This window comes from Lissotriton helveticus, chromosome 7 (genome assembly GCF_964261635.1).
Source record: "Lissotriton helveticus chromosome 7, aLisHel1.1, whole genome shotgun sequence".
NCBI lineage: Eukaryota > Metazoa > Chordata > Amphibia > Caudata > Salamandridae > Lissotriton > Lissotriton helveticus.
Window position 1 is genome coordinate 457,395,583 of NC_136068.1, and position 26,583 is coordinate 457,422,165.

At 44.3% G+C, this 26,583-nt stretch overlaps 1 protein-coding gene across 3 annotated transcripts in view; it reads right to left on the reverse strand.

Annotated features, from left to right (window-relative positions):
- Positions 1–26,583, reverse strand: part of LOC144766815 (uncharacterized) — a 502,863-nt gene that overhangs the window by 326,235 nt on the left and 150,045 nt on the right. For 2 of the 3 annotated variants that reach the window (XM_078650543.1, XM_078650540.1), the window contains exons 3-5: positions 25,270–25,471; positions 21,741–21,810; positions 18,136–18,220 (exon numbers count right to left, since the gene is read on the reverse strand). In XM_078650543.1, the coding sequence (XP_078506669.1) occupies positions 18,136–18,220; positions 21,741–21,810; positions 25,270–25,471 (357 nt within the window). The remainder of the gene's footprint in view (positions 1–18,135; positions 18,221–21,740; positions 21,811–25,269; positions 25,472–26,583) is intronic. The other variant, XM_078650542.1, reaches the window with a different exon arrangement.

Genomic DNA, 26,583 nt, shown 5'->3' on the forward strand with positions numbered 1-26,583 from the left:
TAGGCTCCGCAGGGCTGCTTGCTCCTTATTCGAGAAATTTCAAAATGTTTTGCGATCCTTCTCCAGGATATCCGCAATATCATTGCTCACTGCCTCTTCAAAAGTCAATACATTTGGAGGAATCAGGTGAGTAGGTGGATTGAAAGTAGATTTATTCTTCAATCCTGTGTTGTGATCAGGTTCGTCAATAGGTTCCTCTTTACTTATGAAGAAAAAGTGGAGTCTTATTTTGCGGAAGAAATTGGCCAATTCCCAATTGGTTTGGAAAGCATCACCCTTGGTGGTGGTAACGAATCCTAGACCTTTATTCAACACCCCTTCTTCATCAGTATTCAGAGTTCTACTACTCAGATTCATAATTAGTCCGAGTCTGCACTCGTCCCCGGTTGCCCCGAGGGTATTTTCTTGCTGCTCCGCAGCGTCCGCGGAGCAGATGGAGGGCTCCAGTGTTCCTGCGCTTGTGGATTTCTCCTCCTCCCTCTGGAGCGGCCTCTGCCATACCCTAAAAAAGGCTGGCTATTGTAATTCCCCGGAAAAGCCTGTGGTTGAAATGGTCCCATCGGACCCATAGGACCCATTGGACCCCAGAGTGATGTGTGTGTGGAAACCCAGATGAGGAAGAATATCACCAGGTTTGATGACTGATGGGTATCCAAAGAGGATAGACTATCTCTTTCTATATTCAGAGTGGTTTGTTTCATGTTGTACAACAGATTGGATATATTTTTCTTTGTAGACCCGTGGATACTCTCTTTGTTATTGGTTGTTATTTATAGGGCTAGGTATCCATGCTGGTCTTTAAAATATAGCCTAAGACCCTCCCCCAAGTATGTGTTTTTTTGTTCTTGTGCAGCTACGGCTGTGGGTCAAAATATAAAAGTGACTCTAATAGTGTTATAGGTCACACATTCATGAGAGGTGCATGAGTGCTTCGCTCCGTTTTTTGTGCTTACTGTGGCACAGCTAACTCCTTGCTCTGGGCGCCACCGCTGTTATATATCTCACTCCACCTAACATAATGGCAGAGAACTACGACTCATCGTACAGTTAGAACGAACTGCAAACTATACTGGGTTTAAATCCTAGCATTTTAGATACCTTCCCTATACCAGTAACCAATAGAGATGAGGATTGGGGTAAAGTCTTGGGCTTAAAAAAATCCCATTCACGCACTGTAGTTCATGGTGTTATAATGGCAGAGCACCTTCGTGGGAACTGCGCACGACAGGATTACTGGTGACGAATGCACCTAGATTATTCCTTACTGACAAACAATTTCTGAAGGATTGGTCGATGATTGCATGGCGCTGCACACGCAATTGGCTCATTTTAATCATTAAGACAGCCAAGCGTGTAGCGCACAGCTTTCCAAACTTTTCATGTTGGTGACACACCCTTTTCGTGAAAAAATGTTCAGGGACACAGTAACGCGAGGAAGCGCAGCGAGCGAGCCCGAACCACCTATGGTGGGTTTGGGCCCCACACACACACACCCCACCCCACACACAACCCCACACACACCACCCCACAGACACACCACCCCACTGTTAGACCTAGGGTATCCTAGACTACATAGGGTAGCCTGGCACAGTAGGGGAAACAGCTAAACTCCAAGGCGTTGGTTAAGTGCTTACAGGACCCACTCACAGTAACTCAATGACTAACCACTAAAAATAAAAGACGCTACACCAGTTTAGAAAAATACCAGTACCTTTTATAAAAATTCTCTTTTGTTCTTTTCTTAGGCAAAAGCAGTACACTTTTAGTTCAGTACAGATTTCATATATATCACATCAACTTCAATACTTTTCTCAATTCAGTGCAGATCAATCAAAGGTACATCACATTTGAGGTAAATTACTATCAGTTTCACAGAATGCTTCTTCACTTTGTTGTTACAGAAGGGAAAACTCGCTTTACACAATCTTGGCATGTACATTACCCATCTGCACTCAGGGCCCAGGTCAAGCTTGTCAGACTTCTACCCCCAGCAGCGTTGTTCACAAAGCCCACAGCCAACTATATAGTTAAAGAGGAGACAAGGTACATTAATTAGGCTTCCTTGGGACTATTCTACGGCTACTCCTCTCCTGTAATAGAACTGACTCCGAGTGATTAACTGCCTGGGAAGTTGTTGTGACTGAGCTCTGTTCGTTACCGGCACCCTATGGCCCAACTTGCACCACTCCTACGCAAGGCACAAGAACCTCATGCTTCGTTTCCCTTTGTCACTGCTCCCCCTGTTGTTAGCTTGGTCTTAACGGATACTAATATACTGAGAGGGTTGATGGCCAAGTTCCTCACGTTTCTATTCCTGACGGTTCATTAGTTTTTCAGTAGTTTTTCCCAACACTGCCGCTTCAATGCTCTGTGTCAGCCGGCTCTGCCGCCTCCCGCTTCCCCTCGTTTCTCCCCCGCTTACTTTGTCTGAAGGCAATCCGGCTTGAGATGTCCTCGCGCTCGGTTGTTCTCTCCTAGCGCTGACGGCGGGGCCTCTGAGGAAGTCGGCGTCGGGGCGGGAAAACGGGAAGGGCTTACTCTAGACGGGGACGCTTCTCTGGCGGTTCCGTGGCGGCGCTTCTGCCTCCTTCCGCGTTACCTCAGGCCGAAGCTCCGCCTCGGGCGCACCTCCTCTGACGCGCCGGGTCCTTCCTCCTGGCTCCGGACTCCGCCTCCCCTCCAACGACGACTCCTCCCGTCAACACACGGGACAGCTGGGCATTTCACTCGCGTGTGGGTCAGGCTTGATGACGGCGCTACACACAGGTAGGAGCCTCAGCCGATCTCACCGCCTTTCTCCACCGTGTGAGAGCTGGTCTCGAGTGGGGTGAATGTGGCTGTCCTCACTCCTCAGCCAGACAATACAGCTCTGGATCGACGTCCACCTGCTCCACCCACAGCCTTCAGGGCAGGTGTTCAGGTCACCCACAAGGGTCGCTTTACAGCAGTTTGCGAGGGTCTTTTCAACACATGACCCGGTGATTTGAAATCTGGTCACAATGTCTCTGGTCACAATTAATGGATGACGTGACAGTGGGGTTTGGTCAGCCTGAAAGGGGGCACTTCCCAATAACGCGACAGCCGGCCCTCAGGTCGATCTGGTCACCACTGGTGCGCAATCCTCCTCCACAAGTCGCCTCTCTCCTCACTGGTCACTCCTGAGACTGCACAAAATGGCTGCTGGTCACTGGCCTTTTATAGAGTGGCCTGAGACCTCTGGAAGCCACTAGATGTTTCTGGAACCTTCCTCATGTTAGTCTATGGGTCTGTCCTCCTGGAATGTCCGTTATGGCAGTTGGTGGACACCATTTTAGGTTCATGAGTGTCCCTAGATTTTCCAGGAGCTAGACTAGGCCTCACAGTGTATGAAGGGAAAATGGCGTCATAGTCAAGGAACACCTAGCCCCCTGACAGCACTGAAAAATCCTGGTGGACATAAAAAATAAAAATAGAAACACTGGGAGGCTAAGGGGGACAAAAATAAATCATGATGGTTAGAACACCCCCAGATGCAGACAGGTCTAACACCCACACATAAACACCCCACACACACACCCCACACACACACCCCACACACACACCCCACACACACACCCCCCCCCCACACACACACACACACACACCCCACACACACACACACACACACACCCCACACACAGAGACTTGAAGGGCACTGTTAAAGGGTACTAGTGAGGGAATCAGTGGCGGAGGTGGCCTTTCCCTCCATCTGTCCCTCTCCATCTGTCTCCCTCCGAATCTCTCCCTCCTTCTCTCTCTGTCTCAATCCCTCTCTGTCTCACTCCGTCTCTGTCTCACTCCGTCTCTGTCTCACTCCGTCTCTGTCTCACTCCGTCTCTGTCTCACTCCGTCTCTGTCTCACTCCGTCTCTGTCTCACTCCGTCTCTGTCTCACTCCGTCTCTGTCTCACTTCGTCTGTCTCACTCCTTCTCTGTCCCACTCCTTCTCTGTCTCACTCCTTCTCTGTCTCACTCCTTCTCTGTCTCACTCCTTCTGTCTCACTCCTTCTGTCTCACTCCCTCTCTGTCTTCCTCCCTCTGTCTCACTCCCTCTCCATCCGACTGTCTCCCTCCCTCCCTGTCTCACTCCCTCTCGCCCTGACTGTCTCCCTCCCTCGGTCTCCATCTCTCTCTTTCTCACTCTCTCTCCCTCATTTGTAATATCCTTGCAAAAGGGGTCAAAACAATAGTGCACAGGTGCTGATTCCCACTGAAAACCAAGATTACAATATTTTTATAAGCCAAACTGCATATATTTAAATATTCCTCGGCTTCTTGGAAAAAATATTGGGAATTCATTGGGAAATTAAAAATGCTACAATGTATGGCTAGGTACGTTCCGAAAGAAATCTTCAAAGAAGGTGTGCAATTCATAAGTGACAGTGTGCATTAAACTGGGATGCTTCCCTTCCTACAAGCCAGAGCATGGGTTCTATCCGTTATCTTTCAAGTTCTCCGATAGCAAGGTCACAATATTTCACCAATCTGCAGAATTGCTGTACATCTTGACTTGAACATACTTGGACGCCCCAAACCATATCAGACTGCGGTGGACAAGACTGTCTCCGGATCTTTTCTTAATTTAGAGCCATATGAAAGAAGCAATATCGAATAGATGGAAAGAATTTTGCTCTGAACAGTTCCAGGATAGAATCTACACATGGGCTACTTAATTTAAAATACATCTGGCGTAGTTCGTACTGCACGTAGCATGCCCTGTTTATCTCTGCCTTATATTGAATTGTGGCACGTTTTCCGGGGGCACACACACAGCCGCACCCAAGCAGTTCACAGGTCTTTAAAAGACCATTATTCATATTATGGCCCCTGCAGCGCCACTCTGCCTGTTTTTGGAAGGCACGCGGGGGTGATCTAAACAGCATGCTAAGACCGGGACATTTGGATCCGCACCCGAGAACTTCACAGGTCGTTAAAGACTTTGCATGTTAATAGGGCTTTGTTGTTGCTTCGCCCCTTCTAAGAGCCCCTGCAGCGCGACTCTGCTGATGCGACACACCTACATATGTGGCGCGACACAGGAATGTGGCGCGCCACATAGTTTGGAAAGCTGTGGTGTAGTGGATGCCATCTTGATAGAAATTCAGGTGTTAGAGACACAAATCAAGTCAACCATCACTAATATTGTGTTTTAGAAAAATCAGGAAGAGGCAAATAAAAATAACAAGGAGTTTAAAGACAACATACTCTTTTCAAAAATAGAAAAGTTCAAAAAAGATTTGGCTAGATTTACACATGAACGTGTCTATCCATACACCAGTGATAATTACGTTTCCCCAGACTTTAACACCAAAGGCTGGAGGATAGGTTCCACTTATGGCAGCACCAGCTCTAATGACAGCACCAATACCAGTGATTCTGATGCATCAACAGGACTTTCAAATAAGGGTCAGTACCGGAGAGGATGTGCTCAGAACAAATGGCAGGGCGGCCAACCCAATCATTATCAACAATGGTGGCAGCCACCACCATGGCAATGTCCGCCACCTGTCCAATGGGTCCTATGGGTCCTATGGGTCCGATGGGACCATTTCAACCACAGGCTTTTCCGGGGTATTACAATAGCCAGCCTTTTTTAGGGTATGGCAGAGGCCGCTCCAGAGGGAGGAGGAGAAATCCACGAGCGCAGGTACACTGGAGCCCTCCATCTGCTCCGCGGACGCTGCGGAGCAGCAAGAAAATACCCTCGGGGCAACCGGGGACGAGTGCAGACTCGGACTAGTTATGAATCTGAGTAGTAGAACTCTGAATACTGATGAAGAAGGGGTGTTGAATAAAGGTCTAGGATTCTTTACCACCACCAAGGGTGACGCTTTCCAAACCAATTGGGAATTGGCCAATTTCTTCCGCAAAATAAGACTCCACTTTTTCTTCAGAAGTAAAGAGGAACCTATTGACGAACCTGATCACAACACAGGATTGAAGAATAAATCTACTTTCAATCCACCTACTCACCTGATTCCTCCAAATGTATTGACTTTTGAAGAGGCAGTGAGCAATGATATTGCGTATATCCTGGAGAAGGATCGCAAAACATTTTGCAATTTCTCGAATAAGGAGCAAGCAGCCCTGTGGAGCCTAATGTCTGATAAAGATATAACTATAAAGCCAGCAGATAAAGGCGGGGCTATAGTTATTCTTGACACAGAAACATACCGCTCTGAGTGTCTCAGACAACTGGGGGATAGAGTGGCATATCGCCCCCTTAAGGAAGATCCCACTGAAAAACTGAAAACAGAGATTGCGGTGATGGTAGAGGAGGCGAGTAATGAGGGCTGGATTACACAACAAGAGGCAATTTTTTTACAGACAAAACATCCAGTTTTGCCCTATTTTTATATATATTGCCTAAAGTGCACAAAACCACCAGACCACCACCAGGACGCCCGATCATATCGGGGATTGGTTCTCTGTTAGAACCTTTGTCCACGTTTGTGGACTATTTCTTAAGACCCATTGTAAAGGAGATGCCTACCTTCATTCAGGACACAAAGGATGTCCTCAGGTTGCTCCCTGAAGTTGAATACAATATGATGACGGATGTATTGGTTTCATTTGACGTGGAGTCATTATATACATCTATTCCCCAGGATGCTACCCTGGATGCCATAGCTGAATTACTATCTGCGAGAGACTTGGACTCAATGACTCCAACACATTTCATCATGTCATGTGCCCGAATGGCAATGAAACAAAACTTTTTTAAGTTTGAAAACACCATATACCTCCAGACTGCAGGTACCAGTATGGGGAGCGTTTTTGCTCCCAGCCTGGCTAACCTGTACATCCACTGTTTTGAACAGGAGCACGTCCTATCCACATCCAATCTCTTCAGAGACTCTATCCGTCTCTGGAGGCGATATATTGACGACATCTTGGTGGTGTGGAGAGGTGAAATATCAGAGATTAAGACATTTCTGGTCTGGCTCAATGGATGTAACAACTTTCTTAAGTTCACAATGGAAGCGAGCAAAGAGAAACTGGCGTTCCTGGACCTTCGAATCCTAGCAACACCTACTGGTCTTGAAACGGAGTTGTATACCAAACCTATGGCAAGAAATTGTTTGCTTAGATATGATAGCTACCATCCACAATCATTAAAAGACAACTTACAGTGTGGTCAGTTTCTCAGGCTGCGAAGAAACTATTCTACAATGAATAGTTTCAAGAAACATTCTGATATGTTGGCATCAAACTTACCAGCAAGAAATTACCCTAAACGCTTGATAAAACGCTCAGTGAGACGAGCCAGAAACAATCATAGGGAGGCGCTATTGGAATTACCCAGTCAAAAGGATGAGATATCCAAACTCACCTTTGTTAACACATTCAGCACCGTCTCTAATGCCATCAAGAAGAGCGTACGGAAACATTGGAAGATTCTGAACATTGGAGCAGAGAAAATTCCTGAACCTTTGTTTGCCGTTAAAAGAAGTACACATTTACGTGACCAGCTGGTTCATACCAGACCCAGGGACACTCATGAATCACATCAAGATACCTTGTGGTGGCTGCCACCAGTTGAGGGTCATTTCCCTTGTGGTACGTGTTCTGTGTGCCCACAGACGGTTAAATCTAAATCAGTAGACATAGGGACCAACAAACCCTGGTTGCAGAAAAATTCACAAACTACAATAGTGAGAAAGTCATTTACTTAATCACTTGTCCCTGTAAGCTCAACTACATGGGCATGACGACACGAAAAGTCAAACAGAGAATAATGGAACATAGAAATAAGGTGCAAAAGACAAGCCACCAAATTAACCAATCACTTTCTGGAAATCAATCATCGTCCAATAGATTTTATCTGGACGGTATTAGAAAAACCGTACATTCCAGAACACATAACAGATGTTTCCAAATTCCTACTCCTGAAGGAACAGAAATGGGTTTTTAAATTGAAAAGTGACAAGATTGGCCTTAATGATGCGATACCCTGGACACTTTTGTAGTGCAGATAGTACCACATTAAATAAGTAATTGGGGATAAGAGTAAGATTCTAATGTACACATAGAGGGACTGTCTATTAATCTGCCCAGCCCCTTTCTCTGCATTAACATGTAGGGTCCTTCATTATTGCCACCCTATTTTAATTAAGTTAGGATTGAAGAGAATCTAGTAATTGCCCTAACTCCTTATTGTAGTAGATGACCAACATAATACTGACGATTTTAAAAATACTGTTCTAATATGGCTCCCACTAGTAGAAATCTAATCACAGCAAAGTCGTAGTCTAGGTCAGACACGGATTGCACACAGCTATCCAGTATGTAACACCAAGTTTAGTACTGCGAAGAAGATTCCGCCCTTTGACAGCTGTTCATGCACTCGCAGACTAGGCACGATTATATTATGGCCAACAAATGATATGGCTTTAATGCTTCTTTCTCTAATAAAAGAGTAGTGTTTTGATCATGGCTTTCAAGGAAGTAAGAAACTGACATGTTTGCCTATGGCATTCTTCACTATTTTACACGGTATTATTCATCTTACCATGCATTAAAGGGGCTCTTTTTAGAGAAATCCCCACTAGAACTACATTACCCAGCAGTCAAGGTGACGCGTGGTGATGACGTCACGCCATCAACAATTAGATCATTATTTCAACATGGCCGCTACCGCTAACCGGCACCTTCCCGACGGCTTAGCTTTCCGCCGAGAAGTACTGATGGAGAGGTAAGCCCACTGAGCCTTGCAGGGTTTATGTGTTATGGCTGAGACTCACCCGAGACTGGCTGTTGCGGGATGAGTTGTTTCCGGATTAAAATTGGTAGTACCCGATCCTCGTATTGAATGCAATCTAGCCCTCGGTGCCTAAGAGGGGTATTGTGAGAGTTTTTGCTGGTGTTTGCGTGATTTGTTATGCTTTGTTGTGGGCCAGGAGCAGATGGAGACCACGACTGGTAGTTTACTAATGGTATTGTCTGCTGCCTTGCACGATTTTCAGGAGCAGATAAAAATAGACCCGATCGGGCGTAAATAAAAGTAAAGCAGTTTATATTGGCACATTCCTCTATGAGAAGACAGTTCTGTTTTCTCTAGGAGTGTTTAAAGCTCAGTACTCTATTCATACTGGAGACTCTAGGTACGATGTGAATAGAGATTTTTTGGTAGTTCCTCCCCAAGATGTTATATTCTATGCAATATGCCACATAGTAGATATTCTAATACCTAACAAGACAAGACAATCTTAGCATACGATATCTATGAGATGACGAGCTGACAGCGGTGGGGCACACGGGGTGTGTCTGTGTAGCAAGTGTGCACTTTGTAAGATGTGTTGGTAGGAGGAGGAACCTCAATATGATGTTTGGTTTCTCTCTCCTATCCAGAGCGGTGCTTCATGTTTATCCTGAGCCGTTGCCAGGTAGGGTGAGGCAGCTCCCTTTGAACTATAAGGTGAGAACCCTGAATGAGACGTCAGATAAAAGGGCGCTGTTGGTAGGCATATATATCTCAGAATTGCCACTACACCTTTTTTCAAAATATGTTTTTATAATATTATCTGTATCTATTGTAATCATTGTACATTCCACACTGAAAGATGACATTTTTCTCTCTCGTAGACATCGTCTGTCAAAGGATGGTTCATGAGGAAGGACTTGTTCATACCACAAATTGGGTGACTATGGTGGTATCAATGTGAACCATTTGGTTATTTGTTTTTATATACACTTATAATTTGTTTATAGCAGTAGCATCTCAAGATTAGGTCCTGAAGAAAGCACGGTTAGATGTTGTTAACCAATTGTGCTGAAACATGTTGACCATGTTAAGATCCTAGATAGGTATTTGTTAAACACTATCTTTGCACTGTTTTTTAGCTTGTACTATGAGACACATCAATAAAGTTAGGTGTCTCATAGATCAATTTTAACATTTCTCACTTTTTTCCACTTGAGCACTGCACTATAAATCCCACTGATCGCCATTTGACTCATCTGGTAAGAACTCACTCTAGCTTAGAGATCACACACTCGGGTGTATTTTGGGCTGCAAGCTATTCTATAGCCCGTATAATCCCCAGAGTGATGTGTGTGTGGAAACCCAGATTAGGAAGAATATCACCAGGTTTGGTGACTGATGGGTATCCAAAGAGGATAGACTATCTCTTTCTATATTCAGAGTGGTTTGTTTCATGTTGTACAACAGATTGGATATATTTTTCTTTGTAGACCCGTGGATACTCTCTTTGTTATAAGCAAACAGAAAAGACCATTCTAAAGAATCAAAGGCCTTCTCGGGGTCCAGCGTAACTGCTGCCACTGGTAAAGTAGGTTCCATTTGATTTATCACCGAGAAGACTGCGTGCAGGTTGGGCATCGTAGACCTTCCTGGAATAAATCCGGCCTGAAAGTGGCATAGTGTGGTGTCGACTAGTAATGCCAGCTGAGTGGCAAGTATTCTAGCGAGAATTTTGAAGTCGTGGTTAAGTAGTCATAATGGCCTATAGGACTGACACTTAAGGGGAGATTTGTCTGGGTTGAGTAGTAGTGTGACAATAGCTTCGCGCATTGTTGGTGAAAGTGATTGGCTCTGCAGTGCCTAGTCATATACCTCCAAGAGGTGGGGGGAAATTTCATGTTGATAGGTTTTATAAAATTCACCAGAGAGTCCGTCAGACCCCGGGGCACGGCTGCTAGTTGGGTGTTTTATTGCCTGTTTGATTTCAGCTGCGTCTATCGGTGAGGTAAAAACCCCTGCTGTCCCTCTTCAAGCCAGACCATAACTATCTCTTGTAAATAGTCATTAAGGGCCTGTCCAGCAGGTGGGTCTGTCTGGTATAATTTGGTATAATAATAAAGAAAAGCTATAGTAATGTCTGTTCCCTTTATTAGTGAGTACCCCGCGTCAGTGTCTAGTTGGGTCTCAAATGTCGATTGATACTGTGGTCTAATGAGGTGTGCAAGTGTTCTGCATCGTCTCTCCCCCTCTCCGTACACTCGGGCCCTGGCATATTTTTCCATATATTTGACCCAGCCACGTCAGTAAATTCAGCCATTAGCTTAGTGCAATCCCAGAGCACTTGCAAGGACTGGGTAGTTTGCATTGCCAGGTCAATATCTTTTAGTTTCTGTTCTATTTTGTTCAATTCCTCTTGAAATGAACCCAACACACCGGCATGTTTTGAAATGCAGACACCCCGGATAAAGGCCTTAAATGCATCCCAAAGCACAAGCTGCAAATCTACAGTGCCCTCATTCATTTCAAAGAATTCTGTAATAGCGTCCCCCACTTCACTGCGAAATACTGAATCTAGTAGAGCATTGGCAGGGAATCTCCATAAGGGAGGCTGCTTAGGAACCGAAGGGAAAACCACACCCAGCAATACCGGGGAATGATCGGAGTTAGTGTGGGGTAAATATTCAACTTTCTGTATGTCTAAGAGAAGCTGTGGTGTGAGATACCAAAGGTCGATTCGGGACTAAGTGCCATGTGTGGCAGAGTAAAAGGAGTAGTTTCGGGACTCAGGATAATTATTGCACCTGGGGTCCACAAACAATACTGCCTGTAGAAGAGTGAGAAGGTCTTTTGTAGCTTGTGGCTTTGTGACACGTCCAGGTCCGGTAGTATTAGTGATGGGGTCCAGTGTGAGATTGAAATCCCTACCCATTAATATGGTGTCCGAGTTTAATTGGACAATGTGCAAAGCTATTGTGGAGAAAAAATCAGATGTGTCAACGTTTGGAGCCTATATGTTAGTCAGAAGCACTGGCACACCCCGAAGAGATACCTGAACCAAGAGAAATCTGCCTTCTGGGTCCGTCACCACTGATATGGTTTGGAAGGGATGAGAGTGGTGTACTAAGATGCACACCCCACAGGAGTAGGTACTATAGCAGGAAAAATAAAACGGGTTTGCCCCATGATGCAGCAAACACATGAGTTGGGAGCGGCGCGTAGTGTGTCTCTTATAGGAAAGCAATCTGAATGGAGTGTCTTGCTAGATAAGCCAACACCTGTCTACTCTTTTTTGGGCACATGAGTCCTCTTACATTCCAAGATAAACATCTAAGGCGCAAGTCAGTAGTGTTTAACTCCTTAGCACTCATCGAGCCACCAATAATCTGTTGAATACATCAGGTAAAATAGGATCGCATCTTGTCATGCTGTACAGAATAGTATGGTCCAGACAAATTAAATGACTAATAAAAACTAAACTAAAACAAACAACCCAGTTCAACCCCCCCCCCACCTCCATCGGATACACAAATAAGCAGGACCCGGTGAATACCAAGTAGGTAACAATGAACACAGGGAAGGGAGGGTAGGAAAGAGTGCTGGAAGATATCCTGAGGGGAATAGCAACGCTCCGACGGAGCCATCACTTATCCGGATAGTCACTGCTGAAGATTTGTCCACTCAACCCGGTTTCATGATTTGAGTCAAGGCTTGTGCTGCTAGATAAAGAGGTGATATGGCGATTCCATTCTTATCGCGTATAAGTCAACTGACAGTCTCAGTATAGTTAATCCAGTAAATACACCATTGGTTCGTCAATGCAGCCAATGTTTCAGAGGTGCAGCACTTTGACAGATTTCGAATAACATCAAGCATCAGGATTGACTCGTCCATCTTTGTCTTGTTGCTGCGTTGTGTGCTGATGGTTTTTCCAGAATTTGACCGCTGCATCTGGAGTGTCAAAATTATGCAATTTATTCCCAACCTGTGCACGGAGTCTAGCCGGGTATAGCATAGCATATCTAATGTTTGCTTTCTGGAGTGAGTGTTTCACATTGGTATACTTGTGGCAGGTTTATTGTACTAAGAGCGTAAAGTAAGGAAATAGTGAAATGTTTGAGCCCTGATAGGAGAGCGAACTGCGCTCTCTGGACAGCCGGAGCGCAGTGTAATTGAGGAGTTTAGAAATAATAATCCTAGGGTTCGCCTAAGGTGGCTGGGGGCCCAATGATCGATGTTCCCGCTCAACAGAGAATGTGGCAGAGAAGGATTCCCTCCCAAACAAGTCCACCATGATGGATTCAATAAATCTGGACATGGAGCCTGTGTTGGTCAATTCCCCAATTCCAGCTACGTGCAGGTTATTTCTGCGCGAGCACGCTTCTAAATCTTCTGCTTTCGTTACAAGTTGTTTAAGTATGCCTTCTGTCTTATCCAATCTTTTCTGGATAGAGGGGTGGATGTCCTCCAGTTTGGAGATCCGATGTTCTGCTTTGTCAAGCCGGATATCCTGTGCCTCTAAGCGACCATTGATATCATCAAGGCGACTGGTAAGAGTGTCCAAGGGGGCATCGATTGATTGGAAACCCGCTCTAATTTCGACCATGATGGCTGCCGCACCCTCAAGCTGGCTCTGTTCTGGTTCAGTGGTGCCATCAGTCTCCTCTTGTCTGAGGGTTTTTCCACCCTCAAAGTTCAATTGCCGTTGCTTGGGGTCAGTGCAACCCATTGTGTAGTCCCAGTGGCAGGATAGAGACTCTGGGAGAGTGTTTGCCTGCTTTGGGATCACCAATATACGTTGTGTGCAACCAACCGTGTCACGATGCAATCTATAGGCCCAGTCTGTCCCAGTACTGCAGGTAAGTACAGTGGTTTTGCAAAGGTAATGACTACTAGTGGCACATTTCTTCAGCGCTGTGTGGGTCATAAGCAAGCACCCAGCAAGTAGGCATCCACACAGTGGAGCAGCTGTGCGCAGTTGAAAGCAGCGTTGATGAGCATGTATATTGAAGGCAATTCTGGTGTATGCAACTCCTTGTACTGGAGTTGCTATAAGCCTCACATGTGCCTCTGAGATAGCGCCTTCGGCAAACATCCACACTCTGCAGGGGAATCAATGCCTGATTCGTCGTGATGCAGGATACCCCCCACATTGTGTTTCTTACCGCCATTGATATCAGAGGAGGAAGGCAGCCTCAGCTGCTATCACACTAACTCCTGTTTCTACTTCCTAGGGGGCGGTAGTATCGATGGCAATAGCGAGGCAGCCTAATTCCCGCTGCAGCCAGTGCCGCTGCTGAAAGGGCACCGTAAGCACGGATCAGTCCAGAGCGTCAGTGAGCTTCGAGCCCTGCCCTCAGGCTCACCCGAGTCCCCTGTCGACTCAGGGCCTCCAATGCAGCGTCTAGTTCTCAGCACCACGGGCACATCCAGTCACCGTTTTTGGGGCACAGGATAGTACACATCCCCAGCGCCTCCAGTAATACGCGGGTGACCGCATCAGAGCATATGTGGGCCGGCGGGTGAAAATTTAGCTACAATGGCTCCGGAGCTTTCGAGTCAGGCCGCCATATCGGTCACCGACTTGGCCACGCCCCCCAGTATCCGTAAGATCTAAGGGCAAATCTTCAAGAGTCATTAAGGGTAACAGATGACAGCTGTCCCTTATCTAGCCAGTTTGAAATCAACATCTTCATTGTGAGTTTGGAATTCAAACCATCTGTTGTGAAATATAGAGTGCAATTTCGCTTGCACAATAAATCTTGTCCTAAAAGGTCCATGGGACTAGAATCACAAATTACAAACTGATGGTCTTCCTAGAACGACCCTATCTTTTCAGGCACTTTCTATGAAACAGGATTAGTAATTTGTTTATTGGCAACTCCCACAACTTGGATTTGTTTTGCCTAGAGGGGTAGGTTTGGGCTTCCCTCCCCTCTCAGGCATTGTCATTGTTACTGATCAGAGTCATCGCCCTCTGAAAAATCAGAAACAGGAAATTGCTGAAAAGCATCATGGTTTGAAAAAAGGTTTTAATGGCTTCAGGGCCTTGCTAAATTTTAAACCCAGGATTCCCCATGTGCTGTTGTGGCATCAGGGCCTGGGGAATCTGCATCATCTGTGCTTGAGAAATATTGGGATTTTGCATTCTCTGTATTTGGTAATTCGTCATTTACATCAGGCTAACATTCTGTTTTTGCTGATGATTTTTGTTTGCCACCTGATTGTCATTTAACCCTTTATTTGGGATTTAAGTGGAATTCCCCCTTCCAATGAATGAATGAATTAATAAAACATATGTTAAGCACAAAGCTACCCGAAGGCTTCCAGCGCTGATAGCAGTTCATTGAAAAAAAACTGCGAGCGGTATTAGGGAAAGAGTAAGGTTTTAAGCAATTTCCGTAGGTAAGGTGGTTAGCCTCAAGGTGAACATGGAGTGGGAGAGAATGTGCCAACTTGTTACAATAATTACATGGATTTCACATTGCAATATCAATCCCTGTACTTGGATCCACAGGACCACCTTGAATTCTACCTCATAAACCACCACTATCTCCATACTCCGGCTGTTCTCCAGATGTGTATCCTACTCCCTGCATTACGCCAACCTTTCCCACATAAGGCCTATTCTGAAATCCCTTCTGGGCCAATTAAGCCTGAACCAACAGAAACTTTTCTTTAAGCTGCTTTTACTTAATTTCTTCCATATCACTGTAGTATTTCGCATGCCAAAGGATTTCATATAACGGCTTGTACTGCCAGCATATTACATTCTGCTGAATATGCATGCTAATCTTTGGCTGTCACCCAAGAAAAAATTGAGACATAAAGTTGCTCATATTTCCTCTTCTTCGGTTATCAATTACTGTGCTGCTTAAACAGTTGTAGCAATCGCTTATAATAATCATATACTGACTCCTTATCCTGCTGACCTGTATGAGTTATTTTCCACTAATCAATCTCTTTCTATGGAACCTTACCCTTCAAAAGGTTTATCACCTAGTCGCACTTTGTCATCACATCAGGTGAAGGAGTATTTGTCCCAGCCACCCGCGGTGGCTACGCATTCGTCCACTGTATTGACACTTTACATTCTGTCCACAAATCACTAGTAACACAGTGTTCAAGTCCACCCACAAGAGCTTTGAATTTTTTACAAACTGATTAACTTGCGTTTACCACTAATCAGGATTTTCTCTTAATTTCAGAAACGAATTTGTGAACGTGGCAATATCACCTTGACCCCAAGACACATGTACATATTCCCCTCCGTGTACTTCCCTTAGGGGAGAATTTCGAGCCTGCACTCCGTCTGTGTGGGGGGTAGGGGAGGAGGTGGCAGCTTCTCTGTCTCCCCAAAGCGACCACAATTTTCTTCTGCCTTTTCTCCGGCTTCTTTTCCCATCTATTCTTCCAATTATATAAGTCACACCACTGCCTTATACTTCCAACCAGTTTTTTTTACCAGAAATTTCCTTCCAGAAGTCCTGATATTTAGGATAGCTTAATCGTCTAACTGGATGCGGAAACGTTTCTGCAAGGATTTCATTATGTTGATGTTTATGTCATATGAATTTGCTAACTCTCCCAACTTGTCATGCAGCACCAGTATTCAATCTCTGCTTGACTCTCCCTATCCTGACTTATCACAGCGCAATACTTGATGACATAACAACCAATAGCAATGCTGCATCTGCATCCATCAACCAATTCCAGTGTGGCACACTGTGAAGAAACTCTTGCTCCTTGCAACGATTCACGATCCTTTACAACATCTCCGTGAACACACAAATTCTCTCTAAAAGGATTAAAGCAAGCACTTTTAATACAATATCCTTGTCTGCTCCATTAATGAAATTTAAAGTAAATACTCATGCAAGGGGACAAGCGAAATGATGTTTTCCAAAGTTAACATGCCCACAGATAAGGTCTCAGCCAGCGAGAAATCAGCTTGACTAATGCAGTTTCTCCTTTGCGCAACAGGATCTACCAAAGTCAATCACTGCTAATATTCTACAACAAAGTTACAGTTTCCGATCTATTGGCGGCAGATGGTACCTCGCGAATTGACACTAAAAACCTCTAGCACACAAGTTAACAATGATATACTCTTATCTATCTCGAGATCTTGGACTGCAACCAGCCCGATAATAACTTCAACTGTTTACCATTACAATAAATCAACAAGCATTTACAATGCAACGGTCTCGCCTTTGCAAACGTTTGAGCTATTGGCATTGTAAATGACAAACATTTTATTTATGTGTTGGTTTTGAAAACAGATAAATAAATGGCATTGTCATTTACAATGCCAGTAGCTTAGTCTCTCACAAATGCAAGACCTATTGCATTTGCACACACAGAGAGCCACACACACACACACACAGAGCCCCACACACACACAGAGCCACCGAGCCCCACACACACACACACAAAGCCACACACACACACACACACAGAGCCACACACACACACAGAGCCACACAAACACACACAGAGCCGAACAAACACACACAAAGAGCCACACAAACACACACACAGAGCCACACAAACACACACACAGTGCCACACACACACACACAGAGCCACACATACACACACACACACACACTTCCTACTCCATTCAAGTGGAAGTGAATTCAAAATCAGACGTGTGCACTTGGTTTTACAATGATTTCTACCGGGAGCGGAAAAGGGAGAGCTATTCAGGGGGACTGGCAAGCAAATCTGCTACTGCTGAACCCTATGGAGCATCCTAGACCCTTCAGGGATACATATGTCAGGGGGACCCAATCGAGGTACCTCACCTCTCAAGGACCCATCCACCCTTGTGCACACCACATGCAACGAGGGGTATTGAGGAATCGATGCCCAGTCATGACACAGTACATGGGTTTACACAAGGAAAGCTAGTATGTTTGGATGAAGGTAATAAGGCAGTGTCCTACAAATATTTCTCCATTCCAACAACCGTTAGTCTGTCCTGGTCATGGGGGTGGTACGTGCCACTCTGCTGGTGTACCATCTCCACCCACCAGAGTCTTATTCTCTGTTGGGTGAGAACATTAAAAAACACATAGAGCACTTCCAACTCTCAGGGGGCACATAGCAAAGAAGATCTCTTGGACCAGAACACCAAGCATATGGAACTGGTCATAATGACACAATTACGGGCAGGAAGTCACATGTACACTGCACCAAGCATTTTCGATCCTACAGCCTAAAAATAAAAGACAAACATTTAATTATCCAGGAGACTAAAATTAACTCCACCTCCTGACTCTAGAGGTAATTATCCAAATATACAGAGAAGGGGGGTTCATGCCAATCCTCAAAAGGAAAAAAATCACTCTTATACTTTGCATCCTATGCATCTCTATGGAGGCCCCAGAGGCTCTGGCTTAGGAGGATACCTACCTGATCATGAAAGCAGACATGTGTAGCTACTGCTGGCTTGTAGTTTGCAGTCTTGCAAGGAGCACCATCATAAGGCCCGAGAGACCTGAAAGAAAGAATTCCGTTAACAACTGTAAACTATCCTCGAAGTTTACTATGATTAAATCAAAAAAAGAAATCTTTGGGGCCCGGTTAATAAGCAATAGATATAATTATAATATAGTTGGTCTTCTGTTTGATACTTGTGAGGTCCCTTTTGTAACCAGTCACCCTCATTCTATGAAGAAAGAGGTAAAGAGTGAACCTGTGTTTTCTTCTATGGTCTACTTCATGGTAGAAGCTTTGTTTATGATGATTGCTCCTCGAGACAATCGGGAGATGCCCACAGCGGCTTTGAGCTGAGGGGACCTGTTTTACGTAGTGGGTGCCATTAGCAACCGATAGAAATGCACATCTAGAGCTGATGATTCATTCGTGTGCTACTTGTCGCTGATTGGTTGATTCATATGGAATCTAACCAGGGCAAAGTGCACAGTTTTTTTCAATACAAGCCGAGATATTCAGGGATCCAGAGGGCAGTGTGTGCAGAAGGAAGGCTTATTCCTGGTACAGTGCAGTTGCCAACTCCCTTCAGGTCATAGAACACTGCTGTTCTGTTCTCGGAATGGCTCAGACAGAGACAGGTGTCAGCAGTAGGTACAAACCATCGTTGAATTTCTCTAACTCTCATAGGCCGGCCTACTTCTGTCAAGAGCTGGTCTCATGGCATATCTAGCTTCTCCTCCCCTACATTAGGTCTGCCCATGCTTTCCCTTGCAACTCTTCCCTTCCCACTTCTCCTGATGACTTCTTCCTGACAATCTGCCCGAGCTCTATTGTCCCCAGAACCTCTTCCTCCCTGTTTGCTCGAGTTCTGTGGCCGATCATTTAAGAACAACATGGTGTGTGTTCACTTCAAGTTAAAACTCATCTATAACACTTATTTCTCCAATGGGTAGAGAATGTAATGATGTATTTGTTTTTCTTCCCCTAAACCATGTGTTTTTATAAAGAAGCAGTTACATAGCAGTAATCTTCATTACTTTTAGACTAGTCCACCTTGTCATAGTCCTTACATATGAGGCCAACCAGCCTCCAGCGGGGATCACTACCAGAGTGTACATATGAGGATGTACCTGTGCCAAGAAAGCAGACAGACACAATGTTATGCTGCTCGAGAATTATACTTATATTCAACAGTTGCTTAATTGATGATTTTAGTACAGACACTCCAAAAGGATTAGCAATTTTCATCTCTATTCTGTAATGAGAGAGAAAGGTATTTGGTATTGTGCAGGGTTTCAACACTATCTCTTCCAAAGCAGCCGCTCCTACTCTTGCCCAATATGTGGCTATGGCTTGGATCGACCTAGCCAGAACGTTATCTGGAAGCTGTTCTCCCAAGGAAATGTAAGCCTGAGAAATTGCCTGCATGACCCGTCTAATGACAGTAGCCATTGCTGTTTTTTTCTCTTTGTCGATCCATAAGAGAGAAACAGAGATTCAGACTTTCTGAATTCTCTTTATCTCTCCAAATAGATCAGCATAGATAGCTCTTTTAACATCCAGAGATGAAAGAACATTATCTGAGTCTTGAAAAACCGGGAGAATAATTTCCTGAGAATAGTGAAACTGAGACTGCACTTTTGGTTTGAACTTAGGATCAGACCTAATAACGACTCTATCAGGTAAGTACTTCAAAAAAGGGTAAGAAATTAAGAGAGATGTTAATTCGCCCTACCTCATTGCAGAGGTTATTGCCACCAAGAAGGCTAACTTAGCGGCAACCCATGATATCTTCACCTGGTCGAATGGCTCAAAATGTTCCTTTTGTAACCCCGGCAAAACTACAGAAAGATCACAGGAAGGGATAGGTTTAGATACTTTCGGCTTCTCCACCCGAAAGGACCTCAGAAGTTTTTTCGCTAGCAGAACAATGTGCAACAGATCATTTTCTATCCCTCTTAAAGAATTAATTGAAGCTCTTTTGGCTGTTAAAGTTGGGGGAGACAATTCCTTGGAAACCCCCTCTGGTAAGAAATCCAGAATCTTACAAGGATCTCATGATACAGGATCACAACATGATCTCCTACACCATAACAAGAAGATCCCCAAATGTTTTGCATATGACTTCAGAGTGAATCGTTTTTGGAACATCAGATGCCACAGGCTACCTCACTTTAGCAACCCAATCGCTGCAGCCAAGCCATTAATCTCCAGGCTAAAAGTCCTTTGAAAGGCATATGTGGTGTAGGTATAAGAAAGTAAAGAATAATTGATGGATGCATATGGCCTTTTAATCACCCCTTCCACCTTCTTATCTGTGTGATCTGAAAAGGAGGCTTCTTCTGATGCCAAAGAAGATGAACTAGCCATAATGGCCAGGAAAGTATTCACCTTTGGTATTTGAGGATACTTTGCCTCATATTTCTCCAGAACATGCCTTTTAAAGAGAAACTGATAGAAACCTCATTTGGAATATATTTTCTATGATCTCATGCATGCATTGACAAGTCATCTGCTGGAGGAGACTTATATTGAAAAAAGAGGTCATCTGTTAGATTTTTTTTGGCTGGAACCCCAACATGTCCCTTATTGTTTTAGGGGTTTCTTGAAGTTGAAGCCCATTAATACATTTTCTTTTTGAGCTGGACTCATTCTCCTCCTCATAAGGAGTTTTCTGCCGTTTCAAAGCATATTGTACCAAGGCAGCATTAAATGCTTCATGGATAATGGCCTAGAGATCAGAATAAGATACCGTCAAACACCTTCTTCTCCTGCTCCTCCAAAGAGCTATTGGAGAGTTTGGAACTGGCTCCACATTAAGGAATTAGATTATGTGAGTAGCAGGGACTTCCTGATGATGTAGGTTGCCTAGCAAGTAGTAATCCTGATCTCAAGCCACAAGCCCAGGAAATGCTTTAACAATCCTGTGCCTGCCTTCTTCTATGCGCAAGCACGCAGCGTGCACCATCATAGCAGTAGACAGAGGTCCACAACAAAATCTTGGCTCGGTGAACTTATCTATGAAATTTTCCCAACCAGGTAAAGCACCTGGATGGGGAGAACAAGAAAACCAGTGCACACAGATAGCGACCACTAAAACAAATCACGATAGGGTTTTTCAGTACTGCGTGTGGCGATCCTTGTCCCGGGGACAGGAAAACAAATCAGGAAGTTGGTTTGGTGGGAGGGATCCTTGCATATGACTCGCGTTTGGTGTAGTCCAAGCTAGCTTTTGGTAGTGATCCAGGTTGGAGGGACGACGGTCTCAAAAGGACTCTGCCAAGGAGAACAAGAAGGTGGGCTGATTCAAACTGGATTTGTGTACTGTACATGAGAGTGATGTTTTAAAGCAAGTAGAACCAGCTTGTTCTACTTTTTACTGGTGCAGTAAGGTGGAGTCTATGTTGGCAGAGTTTGGTCTATCTCGTTTGGATCCTCTGTTAGGAGAGGCCACTAAAACAGACTTCACTGGAAACATTCTACACATAATCTTCGGTATTAAACCCTCTCCTTCTTTGCACTGACCCTTGGAGTACCCAAAGACCCCGCCAGTTTGAAAGAAAGAAAAGCAGAAAACTCACAGGCCACAAAGGTAGCAGCATTTTGCAGATCGGAATTTTGTGTCCTTGTCACTTGGATGGTTTTGCAGACCTGAAAAAAGAAAAAATGTTGTAAGGACCAGGCACAGTAAGTGAAAGAAAGTACGAAAGATAGGAAAGTGCAATTGCAAAAGGTAGTTTCATTAGAGAAAGAAAAAAAGGGGGAGTTTGACAGCCAGTGGAGTGAGGTGGGATAGGTGGTAAATGAAAAAGGGATGAGATAATTGGGATAGGATGGTTTCAAGGCAGAGCCATTAGGAATGGGTTTGAGGTCCAAAGGAGGACTAATATGCTGAAGGACAATATTGGGTAAAGTCGGGAACTGAGAGAGCAGCAGAGCAGAGGATTCAGGGCCCAATTGACAAGCTCAGACAGGTAAAATGGTCTGTCAGATTAACCAGTAAGCAATATAAGCACATGCTTAGGGCATCACGGGAAAGAGGCACAATAGACATTTTCAATTGCTGGATTTACAATGGACCATATGGTGCAAAGTTGAAAATGGTGCAGCTGAACCTATAAACAAAGTGGAAGTATACATAAATAAACATTATTTTCCATGTTTTGTTTCATTGAAAAAAGTAGAGTTTTATTTTACGGTTTGTTATTGTTTATATTGTGAATCGGCTATATATGGGGGCACCAAAATCTTTTAAGTGCTTAGGGCCTCGATAGATCTTAATCCGGCCCTGGACAAGCAGGATGTTGTAGGCTTCAGACCAGGGAATTCGACAGCAAGGCCCTGAACAATGCTTCGCCATGAGGATATTGAAGTTTCTCTACTGCTATTGGAGTTGGTGGGTACTGGATTAGCTTGGGGTATCAATAACAATGCGGGGCAGAGCTTGGTGCTGCTGGCCTTTACGAGATGCCCCCATAAAGGCCTCAGTAGCAACTTCATAGACTTTAACTAATAACTAGGCTCCTTGCTCCCAAAGTTGCCAACTTTAAAATAATGTCATTCACTGAAATTAAGAGGTTTCATTTACGCACAGCTTTAGGTGTAAATCCTTACTTATTATATTGTTTTGTCATTGCAATTGTAAATTGCATTTATATAGCGGCTTACGCTGTGCAGCTCGCTGCTCCAGAACCCAAGGTTAATGGTTTGTTCAGTGTTATTGGTTACTGTTAGTTATTGGGTTTAGTCATGTACTCTCAAAGCAAAACATTCCATGCTGTCATTACAGTCTTTTATGGTGGACTAAAGTGATATTGGTTGTTGGTATTTATATAGCAATTCCCAAACCTGCTGATGACTAGATACCCAACATGAGAATGTAAATGATAGAGCCTTAAAGATATACTACCTCAGAGCATTGTTAACTCATGTCTTAATCAATACCGACCCTTTATTGTTTCCCTATTTTAGCTATTTAGAGACTAGGGGCCAGATGTAGGTAATACTATTTTACCGATTCATAAATACCGAATTTTACCGATTCGGTATTTATGAATCGGTAAAATAGAAGGGGGGAGATGTAGGAAGAATCGGTAATTGAATTACCGATTCTGTAACAATCGGTATTTACCGAATCGGTAAATACCGATTCGGTAATGCCCATTGATTCCTATGGGCATTGAAGCCCATAGGAATCAATGGGCATTACCGAATCGGTATTTACTGATTCGGTAAATACCGATTCCAGCAAGGGTGCAGGGGGTGTCACTTTGACACCCTCTAGCATCCCAAATACTGGCATGTGTGCCATGTGGCAGACAGACATGCCCTAAGGGCATGTCTGTCTGTCACATGGCATAGGTGAGCATGCACACATGTGCATGCACACCTGGATTCGGTATTTTACCACCCAATTGAATTGGGTGGTAAAATACCGAACCTGTAAGCTCTTAGGGACTCTGAAAAGTCCCACCTACATCCCAAAATTACCGAATCGGTAAAATTACCGATTCGGTATTTTACCGATTCGGTAAATTTACTGATTCAGTAAATTTACCGAATCTGTAAATGTAGCCCCCTACATACCAAAAACCCATTTACCGGTCGGTAACGGCCGAAATCGGCCGTTACCGATCGGTAAATGGCCACCTACATCTGGCCCTAAGTCTAAAATGACACTATTTAAGTCTGTAAGATCTTATTGCTTTATGTACATTGTGTTAACCCATACCATATGATGTTAAGCGCTCTGATATCCATGGGTCATGTTCGCGCTATAGAAAACTGTTAATAAAAAAAAAAAATTTTAAAATGTGCTTAAGCGCTTTGTGGCTGAGCATAATGCTATATTGAGGTACAATTTGTCCTGCTCTTTCTTGCGAAGTTAATATACCTTCTGTAAGCAGTTTGCTATGCAATTGGTCATGCAATCCTTTACATAAAGATGTTACAAACTGTGATGCAATCTGGCGTGCCACTTGTACTGAAGAGGTTATGCAATCCGTCATGTAGGCCGTCGTTAATCTAATTAATTGGGCATGAGGTTTGGTTGTTACCATACACATCTTCATGCAAACTGTCACGTAAGACATTTGGTAATAGTGGCACCATTTATATTCTATATACAGAAAGCCAAGAAGCAACAGATTCCTAGACCCTGGGCACAGTGCTAGCCACCAGGAGACACCATCATATCTAGTCCATTCAGACAGAGACACTATGGTAGATGATCTGTGGCTTATCCCTTGAAAAATTGAAATAAAAACTAGCTGTTGTAATCGGCTGAGGTCAAAGGAGTCAGGCAAATGGGCAATAGCCCCCCAGTTTATGAATGACATTCACTCTTTTGTCAGCAAGAGTCCGCCCTTCTGGGCAGATTTCAGATGTTACTGGCATGGGTCCACACAGGAGCAACTGGGGAGCTACCATCGCATGCATGGGTTAATGGCAGCCAGATAAATGCCAGTTGCGTCCACCCACAAGCAGCAAAGTGCTTTTAAACAGAGTAAGCGTATATTGTTTTAAGGGTGCTTATACGTTACCAAAATTTTTCTCAGGGCCTGATGAGGATCATGAGGACGGGATTCTTTTGGGTTTTTGCTAGAAGGTGATGTGACTTTCCATGGAGGAACATATCCAAACAGGGTAGTCGCGTTTCCCTTCAAAAACCCTTGATTGCGGGACACCCGGTGATGGGACACCACTGTGAATGGTGCAGTTTAGGCAATAAATAGTCCTTGGAATTGGCCTTGGACTGTTTGAAAAGAGAAGAGGGGGCAAAAAGAGAGGAAAAGGGTGGAAGGAAGTCAGGGCTGAAATGGAAACCAAGCTCACTCCTGGCAAAAATGTTCAAACTAACCCCACACTGCAAGGGCCGCAACTAGAGTGAGCACATTGGGGATTTCACTGTCGGGTCATGGTTCTGAAAGCAGCCCCTGCCTGCAGACCACCAGGAAAATGCCAGAGTGGCAAATAGGTAAGTCAATCCCTGTCAGGAGGGGGTGATAGAGGTAAGTTGGATTGGAATATGTCAGGTGGGAAGAACAATGCACTGGAGAGGACAGAAGAGAAAATGTGCTTCAACAGAAAATTGTGGGGTAACTCAGGTACCAGACTCGCATTCCAACAGAGACCTCTGGAAATCCTGGTAGCCCACAGGAAAGGGCTGCTGGCTCTTGAATAGCGACTCGAAATCTGAGTACTTCAGTTGTGCCAAGAGGTGGTTGCCGATCTTCTGAGCATTAAGAAAGACCTCCTTAGAGAGAGCGATTGTCTGCACGCCCTGTGAGTCCACTGTGCTGTTATTCACCTGCTGGAGAGGCAGAGCACAAAGGATGTTCAAGGAGGTCAGCTAAAGAGACCCTCAATATAAAATACATACATAGTTACAGAGCTTAGGGGTTGCCTGTCACTGGCTACCCATCTACATACAATGAGATATAAGCTACCTGTGATTGGCCATAAGCCTATACCTACACACAGCAGGGGACGTGGTTTAGCGGTTATGTTAAAGACCTTAAAACCAACAATTCTAAATTATAATCCTAGCTTAGGCAATTGACTGAACAAGCGTGCTTCTGGGCAAATCATTCATTTTCCTGTTTATTGAGTTCTAAACAAGGAGGAAGAGAAAGATAGTAAAACAGTGACAAAGGGAGAACGCAGGAATGGAAAGGACCCTGCAAAAGTGGGATAAAGAGACAAGAAGTGGAGGTGGGAGAAGAAAGAAGGATGAGGCCTCGATTTGGCAGCATTGGTGGCCCGCTCCTGCACTTATTCTCTTACAGATTAAGAATTCCTCAAACCCAATCCCCATTGCATCCTCATTTTTGTACATTGTGAAGTAATCACATGGAGATTGTTTGAATCCAAAGTAAGTTTATTGTAGGTAACAGCTTAGACATCCACAGTCCACAGAAGCAACTCTCTCTCTGCCCAACTCCCACATATGGAATATAGCCAGACAGAGGAAACATAACAAGACTAGAAAACATTCTAAATGGGAATACTACACACCTTCCCCCCTTAAAACAAAACTGAGGTCACTGTTAAGCAAATGAGCATTAGGTTTGGCAGAAAAATTAACAGTCATGGAAAGGTTTAAATTTTACTCAAGGGCTCAAAAAGAGGATGAGTCTATTGAGAATTATGTGGCCGCTTTACGCACTTTAGCTAGTTCATGTGCGTTTGAAACAATTAATTTCGAACAGGTTCTGAGAGATCAGATCACGATGAAAACCAAAAGTAAAAAAATTCAAGAACGTTTGTGGATGGGGACAGAATCTTCTCTTAATGCGGTATTGAATATCGCTAAGGGAATTGAACAATCAGAAATTTTTGTCAGTGAGATTAGGGGACAGGTTGTTAAAAACAAAGATATCATCCCTGAAGTAGCCATTGTAAAGGATTATTCTAATCCTAGAA